The sequence below is a fragment of the Mytilus edulis genome, chromosome 2 (assembly GCF_963676685.1).
Source record: "Mytilus edulis chromosome 2, xbMytEdul2.2, whole genome shotgun sequence".
NCBI classification, from domain to species: domain Eukaryota; kingdom Metazoa; phylum Mollusca; class Bivalvia; order Mytilida; family Mytilidae; genus Mytilus; species Mytilus edulis.
Window position 1 is genome coordinate 50,747,476 of NC_092345.1, and position 20,565 is coordinate 50,768,040.

General features: G+C 32.0%; 1 protein-coding gene across 4 annotated transcripts in view; it reads left to right on the forward strand.

The window, feature by feature from the left end:
* LOC139510210 (cytosolic phospholipase A2-like) overlaps positions 1–8,247 on the forward strand; it is a 36,902-nt gene extending 28,655 nt beyond the window's left edge. For all 4 annotated transcript variants that reach the window (XM_071296679.1, XM_071296677.1, XM_071296678.1 and 1 more), the window contains 8 exons: positions 550–772; positions 1,062–1,176; positions 1,829–1,966; positions 2,597–2,701; positions 3,968–4,276; positions 5,317–5,495; positions 5,815–6,001; positions 6,457–8,247. In XM_071296679.1, the coding sequence (XP_071152780.1) occupies positions 550–772; positions 1,062–1,176; positions 1,829–1,966; positions 2,597–2,701; positions 3,968–4,276; positions 5,317–5,495; positions 5,815–6,001; positions 6,457–6,776 (1,576 nt within the window). In that variant the 3' untranslated portion in view covers positions 6,777–8,247. The remainder of the gene's footprint in view (positions 1–549; positions 773–1,061; positions 1,177–1,828; positions 1,967–2,596; positions 2,702–3,967; positions 4,277–5,316; positions 5,496–5,814; positions 6,002–6,456) is intronic.
* The last annotated feature ends 12,318 nt before the right edge of the window (positions 8,248–20,565 follow it).

Sequence of the window (20,565 nt, forward strand, 5' to 3'; positions counted from 1 at the left end):
AGAAGAACATAACCCATACCAATTTTCGTGGGTTATTTAAAACTTTCAATTTTCGCTGATATTTTGTTTCTAGTTTTGCCATATTATGCATATACTGTTCGTGAGTCGTTTAACATTTAATTTCATTGTTTGCCTGTACCACCGACGGAAACCACTAATAATATGGAATCAACAATTTTTTTATTCTATTTCTACGTAAAAAAAAAACTCCTCTGCAATTATCTTATATTTAAAAAAGAGGTATTATTGATTGTGTTTAGTTAAATAAAACATTATTGAATACGGTGCTAGGAGAAATTCCTAATTTCAAAATCATGAAAGGCAAACCACTGCTCAAGAATTTGAGAGTCAGTTTATACGGATTGACACGAAGAAAAAAATCGGTACAAGTTTAAGAACAATCAAATCAACCCGTTTTCCATTGGTAGCTTTTTTTATTTGTATCATATCCTACAAAAGGAAAAGAACAAATTATAAGGAACTTTAAATTCTTCAAATATATACGTAAATGCAAAGTTCTTTTCAAAGGAAACATGTTTTTATTTTAAGGTATTTATCTCAACTGTACTCAAATCCAGAATGGCCAAAGAAATCCCCAAAAGAATTACAGCCACAGTTAAAAGACAATATAGATTCTAGTCCTTTCCTGTTGCTTGGACCACGGAGCATGTATAAATATGTTAGTAATATTATAGAAAAACGACGTCAAGGTCAACCAGTCAGTTTCACTGATTTCTTTGGACACCTTGTTGGTGAAACTTTGCTACATGAGGTAAGGGTTATATATATGTTGATATACTTGATTAGACAATAACCGTGTACTCGGAAAATATTACTCAAAATACAGGTTCAATGATGATTCTTTTTTATTTAGGGAATTACAAAGATTAAACTTTATTTTTCCAACCTTATTAACGTTCTCTCTGGATATTGTCTTTTTTTTTAAATATTAGAAGTGTGTTCAATTGTTAATCTGAATTATCTTCATGTGAAATGCTATTTTCAAAAATGTGTTTGCAAATACCTACAAATGTACCATAAACTATGTTGACATATTTTAGAGAATGAATGCCAAACTTACAGACCAGAGAGATATAATAGAAACAGGAGAGGTGCCATTTCCACTATACACATGTTTACATGTAAAGAGACAAGTCTCTGCTATGATTTTCCATGGTGAGGTTTACATTTTTTTTTTATAAGTATAAAATGAGAAATACAAATACAAATTTGCTTAGTTGCCAAAATGTATTTGTCCTTACGATGTTAGTTTTTTTTACTTTAATAATGACGTCAAAAACAGATTAACAAAGAGTTAATTAAAATAACTGGGTTTCAAAATAAATACAAAAACAGAAAATCGTGTAAATTTCCTTATAGTTAGATTTTTAACGTAAAGCGTGTGTTCATTAATAAAAATACAAATCTTTAAGCAAAACATAATATAGAGATTCAACAAGATGTATCAACATTTTATTCATAGCACAAGTATTTAGTTACTTTCTATTTCTCAATCTAATGCATGGATATATCATTTCCTTGATATGTTATTGAGAGAAGGAAACTACTCGAAACTGAGAATACTGATTTTATGTTTAGATATAGAGTGACAAATAAAAAAAATAAGATGTTTTTCTTGAATTTTGTATAAATTCAGCATTGGTTTTTGTTAACGTTATGTAAAATGTGTTTTATTTCTTAAAAAGTTAAATAACAAAAATGACGAACGCCGAGGAAAATTCAAAACGAAAAGATCCTACTCAAATGACAAAATCAAAACAAATGGATAACAACTGAATGAATATTGATAAATATAATTTTTTTTCAGAATGGATGGAATTTTCCGCTTATGAAATTGGTTTACCAAAATATGGAACATTTATGAAAACTGAACATTTTGGTAGTAAATATTTCATGGGACAACTAGTACGAAAACATCCAGAACCCCCACTTCATTTCTTACAAGGTAAGAAGACACATACGCTTGTTTTTGTTGATTGCACTAGAACATACGGAACATTCACGCCAAATTAATTAACTTGCATATGTTTAATTGGTGACATAATCGTTTTTCTTGTCCTGTTCTGAAAAACGATTATGTCACCAATTAAACATATGCATATTTATTTTGACTTCGAGCTATCCATTTTTGGCTCTTAGTTCTTAATCATAAATGCAACATGATTTGGAAAGAAGCTGCAAATACCAAGTCTTCAGTCATTGTTTAACCAGACTTGAAACCAAATCCTGACCTGAATCTCTGGACAAGCACTGTTCCATAGATCACCCTAATCGCTCTAAAACAACATTAAAAATATATGATTTTCTATTAAACATATGTAACAGCTTCTTGTTTGAAACAGCTTTACATATCAAATTCTGATTACTTAGTTTTGGTTTATTTTACTCTTATTTTTTTTTCTGGTAATGCTACTAATAAATCAGCACTTAATAGATTGTTAAAAAATATAAGTATATTAACATATAGATACACAGATTTTTCAAAAATAAATATTTCAAGCGAACAATATAAACTCCTTGGAACTGTATTGCAAGTATAACAGACAAACTTTTTACGAATATGTTTATGCTTCAGGTATTTGGGGGAGTGCATTTTGTATTCAACTAAAACGACTCCTGAAAGATGACAAGAAAGTAATGAATGAATGTCATTCATCTTTTGATGAAAGGGAAGAAATGGGTGAGTTCATCTTTTTATATTCAAGATTCAGACAATACCTATTTGAAGAATTTTGGAGCATTTTTTGTCTTCTCATGATTCATAAGATTATTTAAACTACAACATCACGAATATTTATGAAACTTTTAATGGTTTGATTGGATAAATTCGTTATGATTTAATATTGTAGAAATTAGAGGAGGGATCAAATAAGAAAATTACAAACTTAAATAAGCTATCATAGAAATTACTTATGTAGTGTACTTGTGTTGGCTGTCGAACTTTCTGAATCTGAGCGTCACTTGTTATTCTTGTGTGGACGAAACGCACGTCTGGCGTATTAAAATTTTAAACCTGGTACCTTTTGTTAGCTATTATTCGTATGTTTCTCTGTCCTATATGTTCTCCCATTTATTTTTATTGTAGTCCTGTCATGTAATGTTGTCATTTTAATGTTATATTTAACATTGCCATAAAAGCGGGAAGTTCGACAAGACACAAAAACAAGTTCAACCCACTATTTGTTTCTTAAAATGTCCTGTACCAAGTAAGGAAAATGACCATTGTTATATTATAGTTCGTTTCTGTGTGTGTTACATTTTAATGTTGTGTCATAGTTCTCCTCTATTATTTGATGCGTACCCCTCAGTTTTAGTTTGTAACCCGGATTTGTTTTTTTCTCAATCGATTTATGAATTTCGAACAGCGGTATTCTTTGTCGCCTTCATTAGCCACTTGTAGAGACAATTAGTTGCAGAATTTGAATTTGTATCACTCTGTTACGGGAAGACATTATACTGGAAACGAAGAACCAAATCTGACTTACTCACGATGATAATTTTTTCTTTAAAGTCTATCTGGGTACCGGTATTTCATAGCATGACCCGAAATCAGATGACAGAAGCGTCAAAACTAGGCATGTGAATGACAAGAAGTAAAACACATAAACATTTACAAATTGTAGAAATAATAACTTTTCAGCACACAATTATAATAATTGCCCCCTCTAAAATAATTGGCTAACAATGAACCATTTCAAGATAATGTCTAGCCAAGTACCAGTATTTCATATAATGACCTGCAGTTTTAAAGGAATAGATATGTAATGAAATGGTATTTATGTGAGTGAACATTTGTATAATGGTCAATGTTTCAATGCAAGAAGGAATTTTGAGCTTGACAAATATCTGAAAATATAAGCATAATGAATTCATACAAACACGTTCAGCCTCCAAAACGTAACTACATTTCTTTTTAATTACTATGATACTGTTAATCTTCATATAGCGAAAGAGTTGTTAGACGATATGGGAAATCAAACTGATGAAGATAGTGAATCAAGTGAAAGTGAGGATGATACCGATGACAAGAAACAAAATGACAAAAGAAAGAATAAAACAACAAAGAAAGAAAATAAACCCGATATGAAGGATCATTCGTTTTGGAAAAGTGTTCTTGGGACAGTATTTGATGCTAATTCGTGGATAAATTCTATAGAAGGAAGAGCTGCAAAAGTACACAGCTTCATGAGAGGATTATCCCTATATAAAGTGTATCCCTTCTCACCATTTACATCTATAAATGAAGAGACCGCAGGTAAATAAAATTATATAACAAAAAAAACTTTCTTTAAATACATTAGGGTTTTTATCTTCTCTTTTCTGTATTCTTCATATTCAATTTTTTTTAAATCTTACCACCAGTTGGATTTTTTTTTAATATATGAGCGTAACGTTTTAAATGGGATATGTAAACGCCCATAGATGGAACAGAGAGAATTTAAAAGGTTGGAAATGACGAGATGGCATTTGGAAAGTTGAAATCATCACGTTTGCCATAGGCTTAAATAATGGCAACACTAGTTACCGCTGTTCAAACTCAAGTTTATCAAAATCGATTAAAAATATCAAGAAATGAGGCAGGAATTTAATTTCGGTAGTATCTAATTTTAAGTTCCCTTAGATAGATGAAATGTAAGCACTACTTGTAATGTAGGATAGTGGGTGTCAGAACATCATCAATATATCTGAAATTCAAATGAAAGAACTGTGCAAGATGCTTTTTTGTCTTTGAGAAGGTACTGTATGAATACATATGAGCACAACAAAAAAATGCTCTGCAGTGGTGCACAATTAGTTCTAATTTGAAATCCGCTTGTCTGCTTTAATCATTCCATCAAACAGTCGTGCATTTTGATGACTTCATTTCCCGTCTTATTGTTATTGAAATCGGTTAGAACCTTCACAACAACAAAAAATCAGGAATTAATACAAGGAATTTGTATCTACATTTCCTATTTCTGAAGAAAAAGAGCTCCGTTTAATGAAAAAAAAAGTCGATCTTTCAATTGAACATGCGGAGAAGTAGTTTTAAGCATCGAAAAGTAAAAGGTTTTGCTATTCATACAAAATTATAAAGAATACTTGGCACGTGTAAGCGCATTAAATATCTTTCAAATACACGCTTTTAGATGGAAATTTAAAACGGATTGTCCTTTATAACACATCAAAATAAAAAATTCACACACATCTAACGAATGGAAAACATTGTGTTATATGTTGCATCATAGCATATGATTGGTTTTTATTGGTTTTGATTTACATCTTTTTATTGCAAATCTTTGTTTGTATTTTCAGATCAGTTTGATGGCATTTTTGAACTTTTTCCAACCACAATGAAAAAGCTCTACGTTGTTGATGGGGGATTGACATTCAATTCGCCATACCCGTTGTTACTAAGGCCCCAGAGACAAGTGGATCTTATCTTGTCGTTTGATTTTAGTGCAAGACCTACTGATGATACACCACCATTTAAGGTAATTGTTAAAACACATTAACCAATTTGCTTTGTTTAAGCCTAGGTAGCATAAAAGGAAAGAATCATATAAAGAATTGTAAGCCTAGGTAGCATAAAAGGAAAGTATCACATAAAGAATGTTAAGCCTAGGTAGCATAAAAGGAAAGAATCATATCAAGAATTTTAAGAATTTATCTGTTTTTCATCAAATGATATGGAGTTCTTCTAGAAGACATTTACTTGTCAAAACGAAGTATCAAGCACTATATAAGCAGTTCATAAAACAAAAGAATGGCAAAAAATGTATAAATGCTACAAACGCAATTTGTAATTTGTAGGAAATCAAGATTGCAGAACACTGGGCTCACAAGAACAATGTACCGTTTCCACCAATAGACGTCAATATAATGGAAAAGGAAGGAATAAAAGAGTGTTATGTGTTTGAAGATCGGAAAGATCCTAAATGTCCTACCATCTTACATTTTGTTTTGTCAAATATAAATTTCAGGAATGAGACACAACCAGGTAATGTTTATGTTGGTATTTTTTTGCAATTGATAGATTGTTTGTTAGTGGTTAACACGTCATAAAAGAGAGGCGAAATATCTAGAAGTACATTCAAACTCACAAGTTGAAAATAAACTGACAACGCATTGGTTGAAAGAAAGAAAAACAGACATAAAACATAGAAAAATTTAAGAGCAATGACAATTGGAAAAAACGACTTTTGTGTAGTTCGGTCAAAGTGTATACTTATGATGTACCGTTGATGATTTCAAAGATATTTTTAAAAGCTGTATGAAACATAGTACTGAAGTTATTAAAATACTACAATACTAAAAAGTTCAAGAATTAATATATGGTGTGGATATACTGTACCATAATTGTATTACTGTCCTGTTAAATGCTCTTGATGTTTTCATTTTATCAAAACGGTGATTTCTTTTCAATATTTCATAAAATGTGTATTTCAATTTTAGATGTACCAAGACAAACAGATGAAGAAAAAGAGTTTGGTGATTTCCAACTATTTGACGACCCAAAACGTCCATATTCGACTTTCAACTTTAATTATTCTCATCTGGCGTTTGAAAGGATAACTCAATTAACTGAATATAACACTCTGCGCTTTAAAAATTTAATAATAGACAAGGTTCGAGAATGCGTGAGAAAATATCAGGATTCATCCATTCGAAGACCAATTAAACTACAAGATATTAAGAAATTAAGACTTGGAGCAAAGGATAAGGAGGATAGATTAAAACAGTTTGTCGAATCTTTTGATTCCCCTGATTCATGAATGATAAACTGAGTACAGTTTTGGAACATTGATTGAAAGCATAAGAAGATAGTTATGTGCTTATGTTGTTTTTTACGCAGTTTTTGAACATTGATTGCAAGCATAAGAAGATAGTTAGGTGCTTATGTCGGGTTTTTTCAAACACGAAATGTTATGATTGTGGGTAAGATAAAGTTGTATTTTCTCACAACATACTACATGCAGAACCTATACCGTGGAATTGAAAATGAACAGTATGATTAAGATAAGAACTAAAAAAACATATGTTATGAACAGTATGCTTAAGATAAGAACTGAAGAACATATGTTATATTCAGGTGTACCTTGAAATGTTCTACAGACGTTAAGCAAACGATTGAACATGATTTGAACAGTTTGAAATACGTTAGAAATAGTTGTATTTATTTTTTACATATCTACATTTTGTTTTTACATGTCTGTATTATGTTTTCGTTACCCATGTCATATTTTTACATGTCTACATTTTGGTTCTCTACTCATATCATTGTTGATGTTTAGGTAGCAATACACAGTTAGAAGTTTAGTTTCGCATTATTGCCATTTTGAATTTTTTAAATATGAAAGTTTTTGCACAATAAAATTGATTTTTAGATAATTGAAGAATAATATAGCCTTCTTAGTGGGTTTATATGAACATTTAGATTGTTTTTAGCATGTTTTATAGGCCATTTATCTGTTTGACAGTCAGTATTTTCCTATCCATACCGTCCATAGGTCCATAAATTATTGTAGTATTTATCAAAAAAGATTTTGCGCTCGATCTTTTCAATTCAATTTTACGGAAAAACGAGCAGAAATGCATATGATTTTATGGACCACTTGATAGATATAAACCTATGGTTTCAGGAAAGGTATCACTGTAATTGATTGAAATTTTCCTTTGGACCAAATTTTGGAGACTTTTGTGACATGTACCCCCCCCCCCTTTTTTTGCTTATATTTTGTATCAAAGAAATGCAGATTGTTGCCATGGTTACACCCAAAAGGAATTATATTTCACCATTATGACCATTAGAAATCAAATCTATGGGATTCTCCTTCTATAAATATATACATGCATAACACAAATATTAAGCCGTATTTGTTAGACAGGCGAGGAAAGAGGGTGTTTAAAAATTATGAGTGTCAATTTTAAGTTTTTTTCCTAACTGTGTATTGCTACCTTAGTCAACTATTTATTAGAAACCGACTCAATTCCGAATGGATGTCATTGATAGAAATGTTTTTGTTAAACTTATTTGTTCTTCATTGTTTGATAGAAATGTTTTTGTTAAACTTATTTGTTCTTCATTGTTTATTCCTAAGCGATGTTTTGCAATGTTTTACCTCTAGTTTTAGTAGTCATTCAGACATTTTTATGTTATCTTTTTAAAAGTGAATTCATTTTATCTGTTTTTCTTATATTTGTTTAATAATTATCTCTTGTTTTTTAAATAAATTTATTTAAAATGAATCTTGAAGATGATCATGAAAGAGCCCTTTCTGAAAATGCAAATTTGTCACTTTTTACAGAGATTAAAAAAATACTTGACGATAGATCACTTTAGATACTGGGTAAATATGTTTATAAATGCGCGTAGATGGTTGGTGGCTACGTTGGATAATGGGGGTACACGTTTTTGTTTTTAGAAATGCGCGTACATGATTGATCGGTGCATTGGATTATGAAGGTAAACGTTTTTACTTTAATAAATGCAAGTAGATGGTTGGTAGCTGCTTTAGAAATTGGAGGGAACACCTTCATTTAATTTTAGGAATGCGCGTAGACGATTTGTGGCTACGTTGGAAATTGAGAACATGGTTTTGTTTTAGAATTGCGCGTGCGTAAATGATTGATAGCCACGTTAGATAATGGGGTACACGAGTTTTTTATTTTTAGAAATGCCCGTAATGCTTCGTTAGATAATAAGGGTACACGGTTTTGGTTTTTTTTTAAATGCTCGTAGATGATTGATTACTTCGTTAGATAATGGGGGTACACGGTTTTTTTTATTTAAAAAATGCGCGAAGATAATTGATAGCTACGTTGAATAATGGGGAAATACGTTTTTGTTTTTAGAAATGCCCGTAGATGATTGATTACTTCGTTAGATAATGGGGGTACAGGTTTTTTATTTTAAAAATGCGCGAAGATAATTGATAGCTACTTTGAATAATGGCGGTAGACGGTATTGTTTTAGAAATGCGCGTGCTTAGATGATTGATAGCTACGTTGGAAAATTGTGTTCACGTTTTTGATTTTAGAAATGCGCGAAGATAATTGATAGCTACGTTGGATAATGACGGTAGACGGTTTTGTTTTAGAAATGCGCGTGAGTGAATGATTGATAGCTACGTTTGATAATGGATTTTTTTTTTGATTTTAGAAATGCGCGAGGATAATTGATAGCTACGTTTGATAATGGCGATAGAAGGTTTTGTTTCGATACGTATAGATTATAACATGCCCTTTTCCAAATTATCCCTGGTATCATCCCGAGACTCCCATATCGGCCTCGAGGCTTTAGCCGAGGGCCGATATGGGTCGAGGGATGATACAAGGGCCAATATGGAAAAGATATGTTATAATCTGTTGATCACATATTTAAGTTCTGCAGAATTGAGAGCAAAACAAATCAATTACGACAATTTAATGAAACATAACTGGTAAAATCTTAAATTTCTTATCACAAAAGTGTTAAAAATTGTCGTTAAGTACGCAATGACGTCGCGTCATTTGGAATCGGGGCACAATAACCAATAACCTCTTTTTGGCCCCGGGCAATTATGTGGTTATTGCATATGCAAAACCCAACGTATTCGTAACAAATATGTGATAAAGAAATGTTATTTTCATATTTATTACAATATTTGACAATACATATATGACGATCAGTTAGTTGTGTCTCTGAATGACATAGCAGTACAATTTTTGTGAAGAATATCACTAATTTCCAAAGGAATATATTGGATTTTTTTCTGGTTTTTTTATGTGTTTTGGTTGTGTTTCATCTCCTTTTATTCTCATTCATAATGCGTGTCCTTTCGGAATACCTTCGTGTTCAACTTTCAAGTGATGGCTAGAATATGGCAACAAGATCATTCAAGCTGTAGTTCATGTTCCCATTCAATAACGAGATGTATGTTCTGTTTTAATGAGTTGACTGCATTCTGCATTACATCTCCTCTTGTAAACGATTAAGTATTTTCTTCTTTTTTCTCCAAAATATTAGCAATATTACTATGACCATTCCGTTCTGCATACATAAGAGCTGTCCATCCATATATATCATATTTGCTGCTATCACAAGTATTTTCGATGAGAAATCTAACAAAAGACTCTCGGTCACATTCTACTACACTCCTTTTTCTGATTGAATTTCTGCGGTACTTACATGTTTCTATTAATGGCGTGCTACCAAAATAGTTGATGCAGTTAACCCCTTTGCCTTTTGAAATTAGATCTGTAGCCAGCGGAAACCTTTCGTGTCGTATAGCCTCGAAGATTGCTCCAATTCTCTCATTTTCTTTGTCTTGACTGATTCCGGTTCCCATTTTTCAAAAGTAATAATGTCCTTCCTTGTTCAATGATAAAGCAATAGTATTTCCAATATTATTATCAATCTTATTTATACAAGTTTGCTATCTACGTCATTGATGACACTACGCAAAATTACGTAATAAAAGTTAACACAGTTCTACCGGATATAAACGTAAGGGAGATACACTATATTTAGCAAAAAAAATATATTGACATTTTAGAGACCAATGTGAAGTATATTTACTTAATACTAATAAATACATATGGTGGTAAACTGTTTATATATACTTCAAGGATATTAGCCTCTCTGTATTAGATAATAAAAGTTAACACAGTTCTACCGGATATAAACGTAAGGGAGGTACACTATATTTAGCAAAAAAAATATATTGACATTTTAGAGACCAATGTGAAGTATATTTACTTAATACTAATAAATACATATGGTGGTAAACTGTTTATATATACTTCAAGGATATTAGCCTCTCTGTATTAGATAATAAAAGTTAACACAGTTCTACCGGATATAAACGTAAGGGAGGTACACTATATTTAGCAAAGAAAATATATTGACATTTTAGAGACCAATGTGAAGTATATTTACTTAATACTAATAAATACATATGGTGGTAAACTGTTTATACTTCAAGGATATTAGCCTCTCTGTATTAGATGTCTTCGATACTTACTACTATTCCTTCACGGGTTGCACCCGTCATGTTGCTGAAATAAATCAAAACCTGGTCATAAGTCAGTAGATAACATTCGATAAAACGGGTAACGACAATTAGAACATATCCTTACATCTGTGAAACCGTTATCCATTACGGTCAACCAACTCATAATGACGTCCTTAAAATTTTCAAAGAGTCATTTCAACTTCACTGTTCAAAACTCTTGGTTTCAAAAACCTCCTTGTAAGCCAACCCTCTATTGAGGATCTTAGGTGAAAAAAAAAATTAAAAATTGATGTTGTAAGTAAGAGGAGCATTAGTTAATGTGTTATAACACCAACTCATAATACGTCACATCCGGACACATAGGAAAATTGGTCGATAAAAATACTCCCTTGAATTTGACAGTTGTAGGTAATTAATCCTACATTTCATTGCAGTAAAACATTTCTAGTCATAAACATATATCTGGGGTATTTCAAAGCATCATTATATTTTTATTTAGGTTTCTATAGAATATTTTAGAAACTTGAAATTGCATGATTACTGAAGCTTGTACACGGGTTTTAAAAAGGTGAAAATTTGATTGGTTAACTTCCAGGGATGTTTATTTTCTTATACGCAATGAAATATTATATGAAATTGTTTCTATAGTACTGGACAGGATAACACTTTACTCATGCCAAGTACTTCTTTATTTGAAACAAAGCCATGCTTATTGTTTTGGGGAACTATCTCCTTATTTCTTGTATTCAGCTGAAATTGAAAATGTTTCTTTAATAAAGATATAGTTATAAGTAGATAAAATCATGTTAAAAATAGTAACAACAAATTATTGACTAACCACTCTGGAAAACGGCGCAAATTTAAGTTTTACGTAGGGACTTATTGAAACCTCCTTGGAGACAAAAAACTTTTATATGGATAGTTCATTTAGCTTCATTACTTCAATTACTCATTTATTATAACATTTCTATCATAAATAAGTCAAAGTTTACCTAAAATGTTTATTTATTGGCCTAAAAAGATGAATATTTGAGGAAATAAGAGGGATAAATGGACCAAGAGAGACTTTAAAACGAAGACAAAGAGGTCTATTAGTGGTATTTATCCTAAAGTCATCTCTTGCAACATTTTCAACTGTTTGTAGGCAGATGAGATAAATATTTGATAATTTATTAGTTCACACTATATTCTATCATGATGCGGCTTGGTTTGGATTTTTCGAAAAAAAATTGCTCGAACCGCTGTAGATCTCGCCTTACGTTATACTCGATTTTTCTCCATCATTGAATTGATTATGACAAAACTTAACAGGAATGCTTGCAATAACCAGTATTACAAAGGGGAAAAGTCACAATCAGTTTATCTTTGTTTGTATTTTCAGATCAGTTTGATGGCATTTTTGAACTTTTTCCAACCACAATGAAAAAGCTCTACGTTGTTGATGGGGGATTGACATTCAATTCGCCATACCCGTTGTTACTAAGGCCCCAGAGACAAGTGGATCTTATCTTGTCGTTTGATTTTAGTGCAAGACCTACTGATGATACACCACCATTTAAGGTAATTGTTAAAACACATTAACCAATTTGCTTTGTTTAAGCCTAGGTAGCATAAAAGGAAAGAATCACATAAAGAATTGTAAGCCTAGGTAGCATAAAAGGAAAGTATCATATAAAGAATTTTAAGCCTAGGTAGCATAAAAGGAAAGAATCATATCAAGAATTTTAAGAATTTATCTGTTTTTCATTAAATGATATGAAGTTCTTCTAGAAGACATTTACTTGTCAAAACAAAGTATCAAGCACTAAATAAGCAGTTCATAAAACCAAAGAAAGGCAAAACATGTATAAATGCTACAAACGCCAATTTGTAATTTGTAGGAAATCAAGATTGCAGAACACTGGGCTCACAAGAACAATGTACCGTTTCCACCAATAGACGTCAATATAATGGAAAAGGAAGGAATAAAAGAGTGTTATGTGTTTGAAGATCGGAAAGATACTTAATGTCCTACCATCTTACATTTTGTTTTGTCAAATATAAATTTCAGGAATGAGACACAACCAGGTAATGTTTATGTTGGTATTTTTTGCAATTGATAGATTGTTTGCTAGTGGTTAACATGTCATAAAAGAGAGGCGAAATATCTAGAAGTACATTCAAACTCACAAGTTGAAAATAAACTGACAACACATTGGTTGAAAGAAAGAAAAACAGACATAGAAAATTTAAGAGCAATGACAAATAGAAAAAAAACCTTTTGTGTTGTTCGGTCAAAGTGTATACTTATGATGTGCCGTTGATGATTTCAAAGATATTTTTAAAAGCTGTATGAAACATAGTACTGAAGTTATTAAAATACTACAATACTAAAAAGATCAAGAATTAATATATGGTGTGGATATACTCTTCAATTTTAGATGTACCAAGACAAACAGATGAAGAAAAAGAGTTTGGTGATTTCCAACTATTTGACGACCCAAAACGACCACATTCGACTTTCAACTTTAATTATTCTCATCTGGCGTTTGAAAGGATAACTCAATTAACTGAATATAACACTCTGCGCTTTAAAAATCTAATAATGGACAAGGTTCGAGAATGCGTGAGAAAATATCAGGATTCATCCATTCGAAGACCAATTAAACTACAAGATATTAAGAAATTAAGATTAGGGGCAAAGGATAAGGAGGATAGATTAAAACAGTTTGTCGAGTTTTTTGATACCCCTGATCCATGATTGATAAACTGAGTGCAAGTTTTTGAACATTGATTGCAAACTTAAGAAGATAGTTGGGTGCTTATGTGTGACAATATGATGGCTTAAAATATATATATAGATATATATTATATATATTTATATTTATATTTATGATTATATATTCTCAAAAATGTTTATTAAATTGAATAAAATAAATACAGGAGAATATCTATTAAGAAAAACATGACCTTGTAAAAGGTTGTTCAATTGATCACTGGGTTGCATATATATAACATGTTTACATGCAGACCAGGTAGTGACATGTAGCAATTAGTTAAAACACGGGAAATATGTGTATTCTTTGACCATTAATCTCCAGGTTGGTCAAAACATGTCAATTAAAGTCAACTTAATAGATATTCATCCCTGTATCTTTTGATTTAAGACTATAATTGTCAAATTAATAGAAACCTTGACACTGTTTATATTCTGTATATATACTGATGTATTTTACTGTATAGAGGAGACCGTCCGTTATGGACACTGGTCCAGACGGGCTTTAATAAACTGCTATTCAAAATAACCATGTGTTGTGTTACATATGTTGGATTTTTGCGCAGTTTTTGAACATTGATTGCAAGCATAAGAAGATAGTTAGGTGCTTATGTTGGTTTTTTCAAACACGAAATGTTACGATTGTGGGTAAGAGAAAAGTTGTATTTTCTTACAACATAATACATGCAGTACCTATACCGTGGAACTGAAAATGAACAGTGTGCTTAAAATAAGAACTGAAGATCATATGCTATGTTCAGGCGTACCTTTAAATGTTCTACAGACGTTACGTAAACGATTGGACATGGTTATAAATTGAACAGTTTGAAATACATTAGAAATAGTTGTAATTATTTTTTACATATCTTCATTTTGTTTTCGTTACCTATGTTATATTTTTACATGTCTGGTTTTTTTTTGTTTTCGTTACCCATGTCATATTTTTACATGTCTACATTTTGGTTCTCTACCCATATCATTGTTGATGTTTAGTCAACCATTTATTAGAAACCGACCTTGTGTAATATCATTGTTCGTACACCAAAATGAAAATAACGTGACGTCAATGGCTCAATTTCCATTGTTTAGAACGTTTTACACCAATCACAACGTTTTGGTGTACGCTTTTGAAAATATTACCCAGGATGCATTAGATTCTGAAACGGGTGTCATTGATAGAAATGTTTATGTTAAACTAATTTGTTCTTCATTATTTATTCTATAAGTGAATTCATTTTATCTGTTTTTCTTATATTTGTTTAATAATTATCTCTTGTTTTTTAAATAAATTTATCTAAAATAAATCTTGAAGTTGATCGTGAAAGAGCCCTTTCAAATGTTGTCAGCAACATTTGACATGACATGAAAATGCCAATTTGTGACTTTTTACAGAGATTAACAAAATGCTTTTCTATTCGTAGACTGTCCCTTTCACTCGATCTATTCTCTTACTGTAACAGTATTCTGTCCACACCTTGCAGAATGCTTTAAAAATATAAAATAGATACCGAAATGAAATGTCTACTGATAGAGAGGCAAAAAATACGAGAGTAATATTCAAACTCCTAAGTCGAAAGCAAACTGACAACGCCATAGCAAAAATAACTAGAGGCTCTAAAGAGCCTGTGTCGCTCACCTTGGTCTATGCGCATATCATAAACAAAGGACACAGATGGATTCATGACAAAATTGTGTTTTGGTGATGGTGATGTTTTTGTAGATCTTACCTTACTGAACATTCTTGCGGCTTACAATTACCTCTATCAAATGAACCTATGAATCTATCCCAGAAGTTAAAATCGTTTCTAAAAATTTACAAAATTTACAAAATTTATGAAAATTGTTAAAAATTTATTATAAAGGGCAATAACTCCTTAAGAGGTCAATTGTCCATTTTGATTATGTTGACTTGTTTGTAATTTTTTACTTTGCTGTGCATTAATGCTGTCTACAGTTTTTCTCTATCTATAATAAAAGAGGGACGAAAGATACCAAAGGGACAGTCAAACTCATAAATCTAAAACAAACTGACAACGCCATGGCTAAAAATGAAAAAGACAAACAGAAAAACAGAAATACAATAGTACACATGACACAACATAGAAAACTAAAGAATAAACAACACGAACCCCACCAATAACTAGGGGTGATCTCAGGTGCTCCGGAAGGGTAAGCAGATCCTGCTCCACATGTGGCACCCGTCGTGTTGCTTATGTGATTACAAATCCGGGAAATAGTCTAATTCGGTAGGTCACATTCATGAAAGGGAAGGGGATTGTAGTTACGACGTAAGGAACATATCCGATATCATTTGTGAAACGGTTATTCCATAACGGTCAACCAACTCGTGATGGCGTCCGTAAAATTTACGAAGGGATGATTTCAACTTCACCATTTGGAACTCTTGGTTTAATAGCTTCCTTGTGAGCAGTAACCCTCTATCAAGAAAATCATGATAGGAAATGCAAGCACGGGAATATCGTATCAATTGGGAGATATATACCCGTATGCAGGTGCTGCTGGAATGTTGCTATTTAGAAATGGAAAGTTCACAATTGGAAAGCTGAAATCATCTCTTTTGTCGTGAAGTTTTGTTTTCAACCGACCCTCATTGTCAATTTCTAGATGTAAGTCAAGATATGAAGCCGACTTAACTGTATCTGTAGTATCCTTAATCTCCAATTCGATGGGATAGATGCGTTCCACATAGTCACCAAATTTTGAATTGTTTAGTGAAAGAACGTCATCTATATAGCGGAAAGTAGAGTTAAAGGTTATTGCTAACTTCTTATCTTTCTTCCTAAGAAGTTCCTGCATGAAGTCAGCCTCATAATAATAAAGAAACAAGTCGGCAAGTAGAGGGGCACAGTTTGTTCCCATTGGGATGCCGACAGTCTGTTGAAAAACACGTCCTCCGAACGTTACAAATATGTTGTCAATCAAGAAATCAAGCATCTTGATAATATCGGTTTCAGAGAATTTTTTGTTTGAATCAAAGTGATTCTTTACAAAGTATGATTTATCCCTCCCTAAGACAAGATACTTGTATCTACGTTGGCCATTCTTTTTTATAAAGCAAAGTAATACCAACTCTTTCAATTTGTCTTTTAGTTTGGAATGTGGAATACTTGTGTAAAGAGTAGAAAAGTCAAATGTTTTAATACTGTTACAAGATGAAAGAGAGTTAGATTGTATGTACTCTAAAAGATCTTTGGAATTTTTAAGTATCCACATCTGATTCACGCCACCTCTTGAATAGGCAGTTTCACAATAACTTTGAAGCCCGTCTTTGATTGCTGATAAAATAGATGTTAATAATTTAGAAAGAGGTTTCGTGGAGCACTTGGAAGACCCAGCAATATACCGTTGTTTGTAAGGACACTTATGTAGTTTAGGTATCCAATACAGTGATGGAAGATCCAGTTCTTCATCTTTGGTTGAAATACCAAAGGAACAAATATATATAATATTCAAGATAATAACCAAAAACGGCAAAATTATCTTAAAACTACCAAATCAGGGGCAGCAACCCAACAACGGGTTGTCCAATTCATCTGAAAGTTTCGGAGCGGATAAATCTTGACCTGATAAACAATTTTACCCCATGTCAGATTTGCTCTAAATGCTTTGATTTTAGAGATATAAGCCAAAACTTACATTTAATCCTATGGTCTATTTTTAGCCATGGCGGCCATCTTAATTGGTTGACCGGGTCACCGGACACATTTTTTAGACTAGATACCCCAATGATGATTGTGGCCAAGTATGGTTAAATTTGGCCCAGTAGTTTCAGAGGAGAAGATTTTTGTAAAAGTTAACAAAAATTACGAGAAATTGACTATAAAGGGCAATAACTCGTTAAGGGGTCAACTGACCATTTTGGTCATACAAAACTTTTTTGTAGAGCTTACTCTGCTTAAAATTATTGCTGTATACCGTTTATCTCTATCTATAATAATATTCAAGATAATAACCAAAAACGGCAAAATTTTCTTAAAATTACCAATTCAGGGGCAGCAACCCAACAAAGAGTTGTTCGATTCATCTGAAAATTTCAGGGCAAATAGATCTTGACCTGATAAACAAATTTAACCCCCATATCATATTTGCTCCAGAAAGGGTAAGCAGATCCTGGTCTAAATGTGGTCGTGTTGCTCGTGTAAGTACAAATCATTTGATTATTATAATTCCGATTCGGTGTGTCACATTCGAAGGAAAGAGGACAGAATGAGATTGTTGTTACGAAAATTGGAACATAACTGTCGTCATCTGTCAAACAGATAAACCGCGGTCAATAAACTAAAAATAAGCGTCCGTTAATTTTTGAACTTGAAACATGAAATTCATGTTTGGTCCATCTGAAAAATAAGCGCAACCAGTTATAAATATCCATTGGACAAAACAACTGCATTGGTAACCATGTTAACTACAAACTTAATTTTAACGTAAAGCGCATATGTCCTCTATGATATATTTTTCGTTTACCTTTAACGTATTTTTTATTATTAAAGACATACGAAAGCCTATAAGCACTGGTGGTAAGCGGATGGTCGTAACTTAAAATTACGACCATCCAAAAACGGGAGACAACTCTGGAGGTCAGTTTTTCTTTTCTGATTTTCGTGCAGTAAAAGGTTCATTTGAGCTAAACCGCTTGTCTCGTACATACTAATCGTTACTGTGTTGATATTGAAATAAACTTTTATACATAAAATCATTCTAATTTCCGTAAAGTAGTCATTCAGAAATTCGATCATGATGGTCGTAACTAAAACAACAAAAATGTTGAGGATGGTCATAACGTAAAATTGTGAAGGTCGTAACACTTTATTAAAAAGGACTGAATAAAGCAAGTCAAGAGTGTATATTATATGATATATTTATGAAGATTTTTTTTATTTTTACATACAACGTGTATTAAAGAATTTCGGTCCGTGTAACACTTATGAATTCAAAATTTTACAAAGTTTTCAAATATTAGTGTTTTTTTTTAAATTTTGATTTAAGTTTAAAAATAGAAAAATCACATTTTTTTTTTAATATTTTGGACCGAATAGTGTTCGTCAATAGTTTTAAACGTGTCCTTTATTATATGAATATATTATATGATATATAATATAAGAAGTTGTTTTCACCAAATAATAAAAACTGAAAGGGGTGAAGAGAGAGGGTACGTACCATGTTAAGTGCGAAACGGAAGATAATTGTATAATCTTATTTTATCAGCTGGTATTTATCCCACCAGCTGGAAGAATGTTTTTATTGTTTTATTCCATAAGTCTGGAGATAAAGAAAACATATGCAGTTATAGAGGTATTTCTATTTTAAACTGTCTATCAAAATTATATAGCTCTATTTAAATAAAAGACTTATTAATAAAGCATTATGAATATAAGTTTTCCAGTCATCAATTTGGATTTCGTTCAAATCATAGAACGTCTGATAGCATATTTATTTTAAAAACTCTTGTCTCCAAATACTTGGGGAAAAAATAGACAAAGCTTGTTTTGTAGATTTGCATGGTGCTTTTGACTCTATTTGGCATAATGGCCTGTTGTATAAATTGATAAATGATGGTATTGGTGTGAAGTTTCATACTATTTTGAAAAAATATGTATAGCTTATCACAGTCCGCACTGAAGATTAATACTGAACACTCTGTTTTCCAATTATTAGAGGTGTAAGACAAGGGGACAGTTGAAGTCCTACTGTTTAGCTCACCTGGCCCGAAGAGCCAAGTGGGCTATTTTCATCACTTGGCGTCCGTCGTCCTCGTTAACTTTTTACATTTTGAACTTCTCCTAGAGAACCGCTGAATGGAATGGAACCAAATATGGCATGAATGTGCCTTATGAGGTGCTGACCAAGTGTTGTTACTTTGTAGTCGATCCATCATTCAAGATGGCCACCAGCGGGTTTTGGGGGGGGGGGTAGTTTAATATAGGACCCATTGGGAAATATATACAAATGTCTTCTTTTAGAGAACAATTGAATGGAATGAAATCAAAAATAGCAATATTAAACCAAATTTGGTCTCAGACATTATTATAACTATCTGTTATGATTTTATTTTACGGCCGCAAAAATTGAAAAAATGTTGGTCGTATATTGGTATCACGTTGGCGTCGTCGTCTGCGTCGTCGTCGTCGTCGTCGTCGTCTTCGTCCGAATACTTTTAGTTTTCGCACTCTAACTTTAGTAAAAGTGAATAGAAATCTATGAAATTTTAACACAAGGTTTATGACCACAAAAGGAAGGTTGGGATTGATTTTGGGAGTTTTGGTCCTAACATTTTAGGAATTAGGGGCCAAAAAGGGCCCAAATAAGCAGTTTCTTGATTTTCGCACTATAACTTTAGTTTAAGTAAATTGAAATCTATGAAATTTTGACACAAGGTTTATGACCACAAAAGGAAGGTTGGGATTGATTTTGGGAGATTTTGTTCCAACAGTTTAGGAATTAGGGGCCAAAATGGGCCCAAATAAGCATTATTCTTGGTTTTCGCACAATAACTTTAGTATAAGTAAATAGAAATCTATGAAATTTAAACACAAGGTTTATGACCATAAAAGGAAGGTTGGGTTTGATTAAAGGAGTTTTGGTCCCAACAGTTTAGGAATAAGGGACCCAAAGGGTCCAAAATTGAACTTTGTTTGATTTTATCAAAAATTGAATAATTGGGGTTCTTTGATATGCCGAATCTAACTGTGTATGTTGATTCTTAATTTTTGGTCCCGTTTTCAAATTGGTCTACATTAAGGTCCAAAGGGTCCAAAATTAAACTTAGTTTGATTTTAACAAAAATTGAAACCT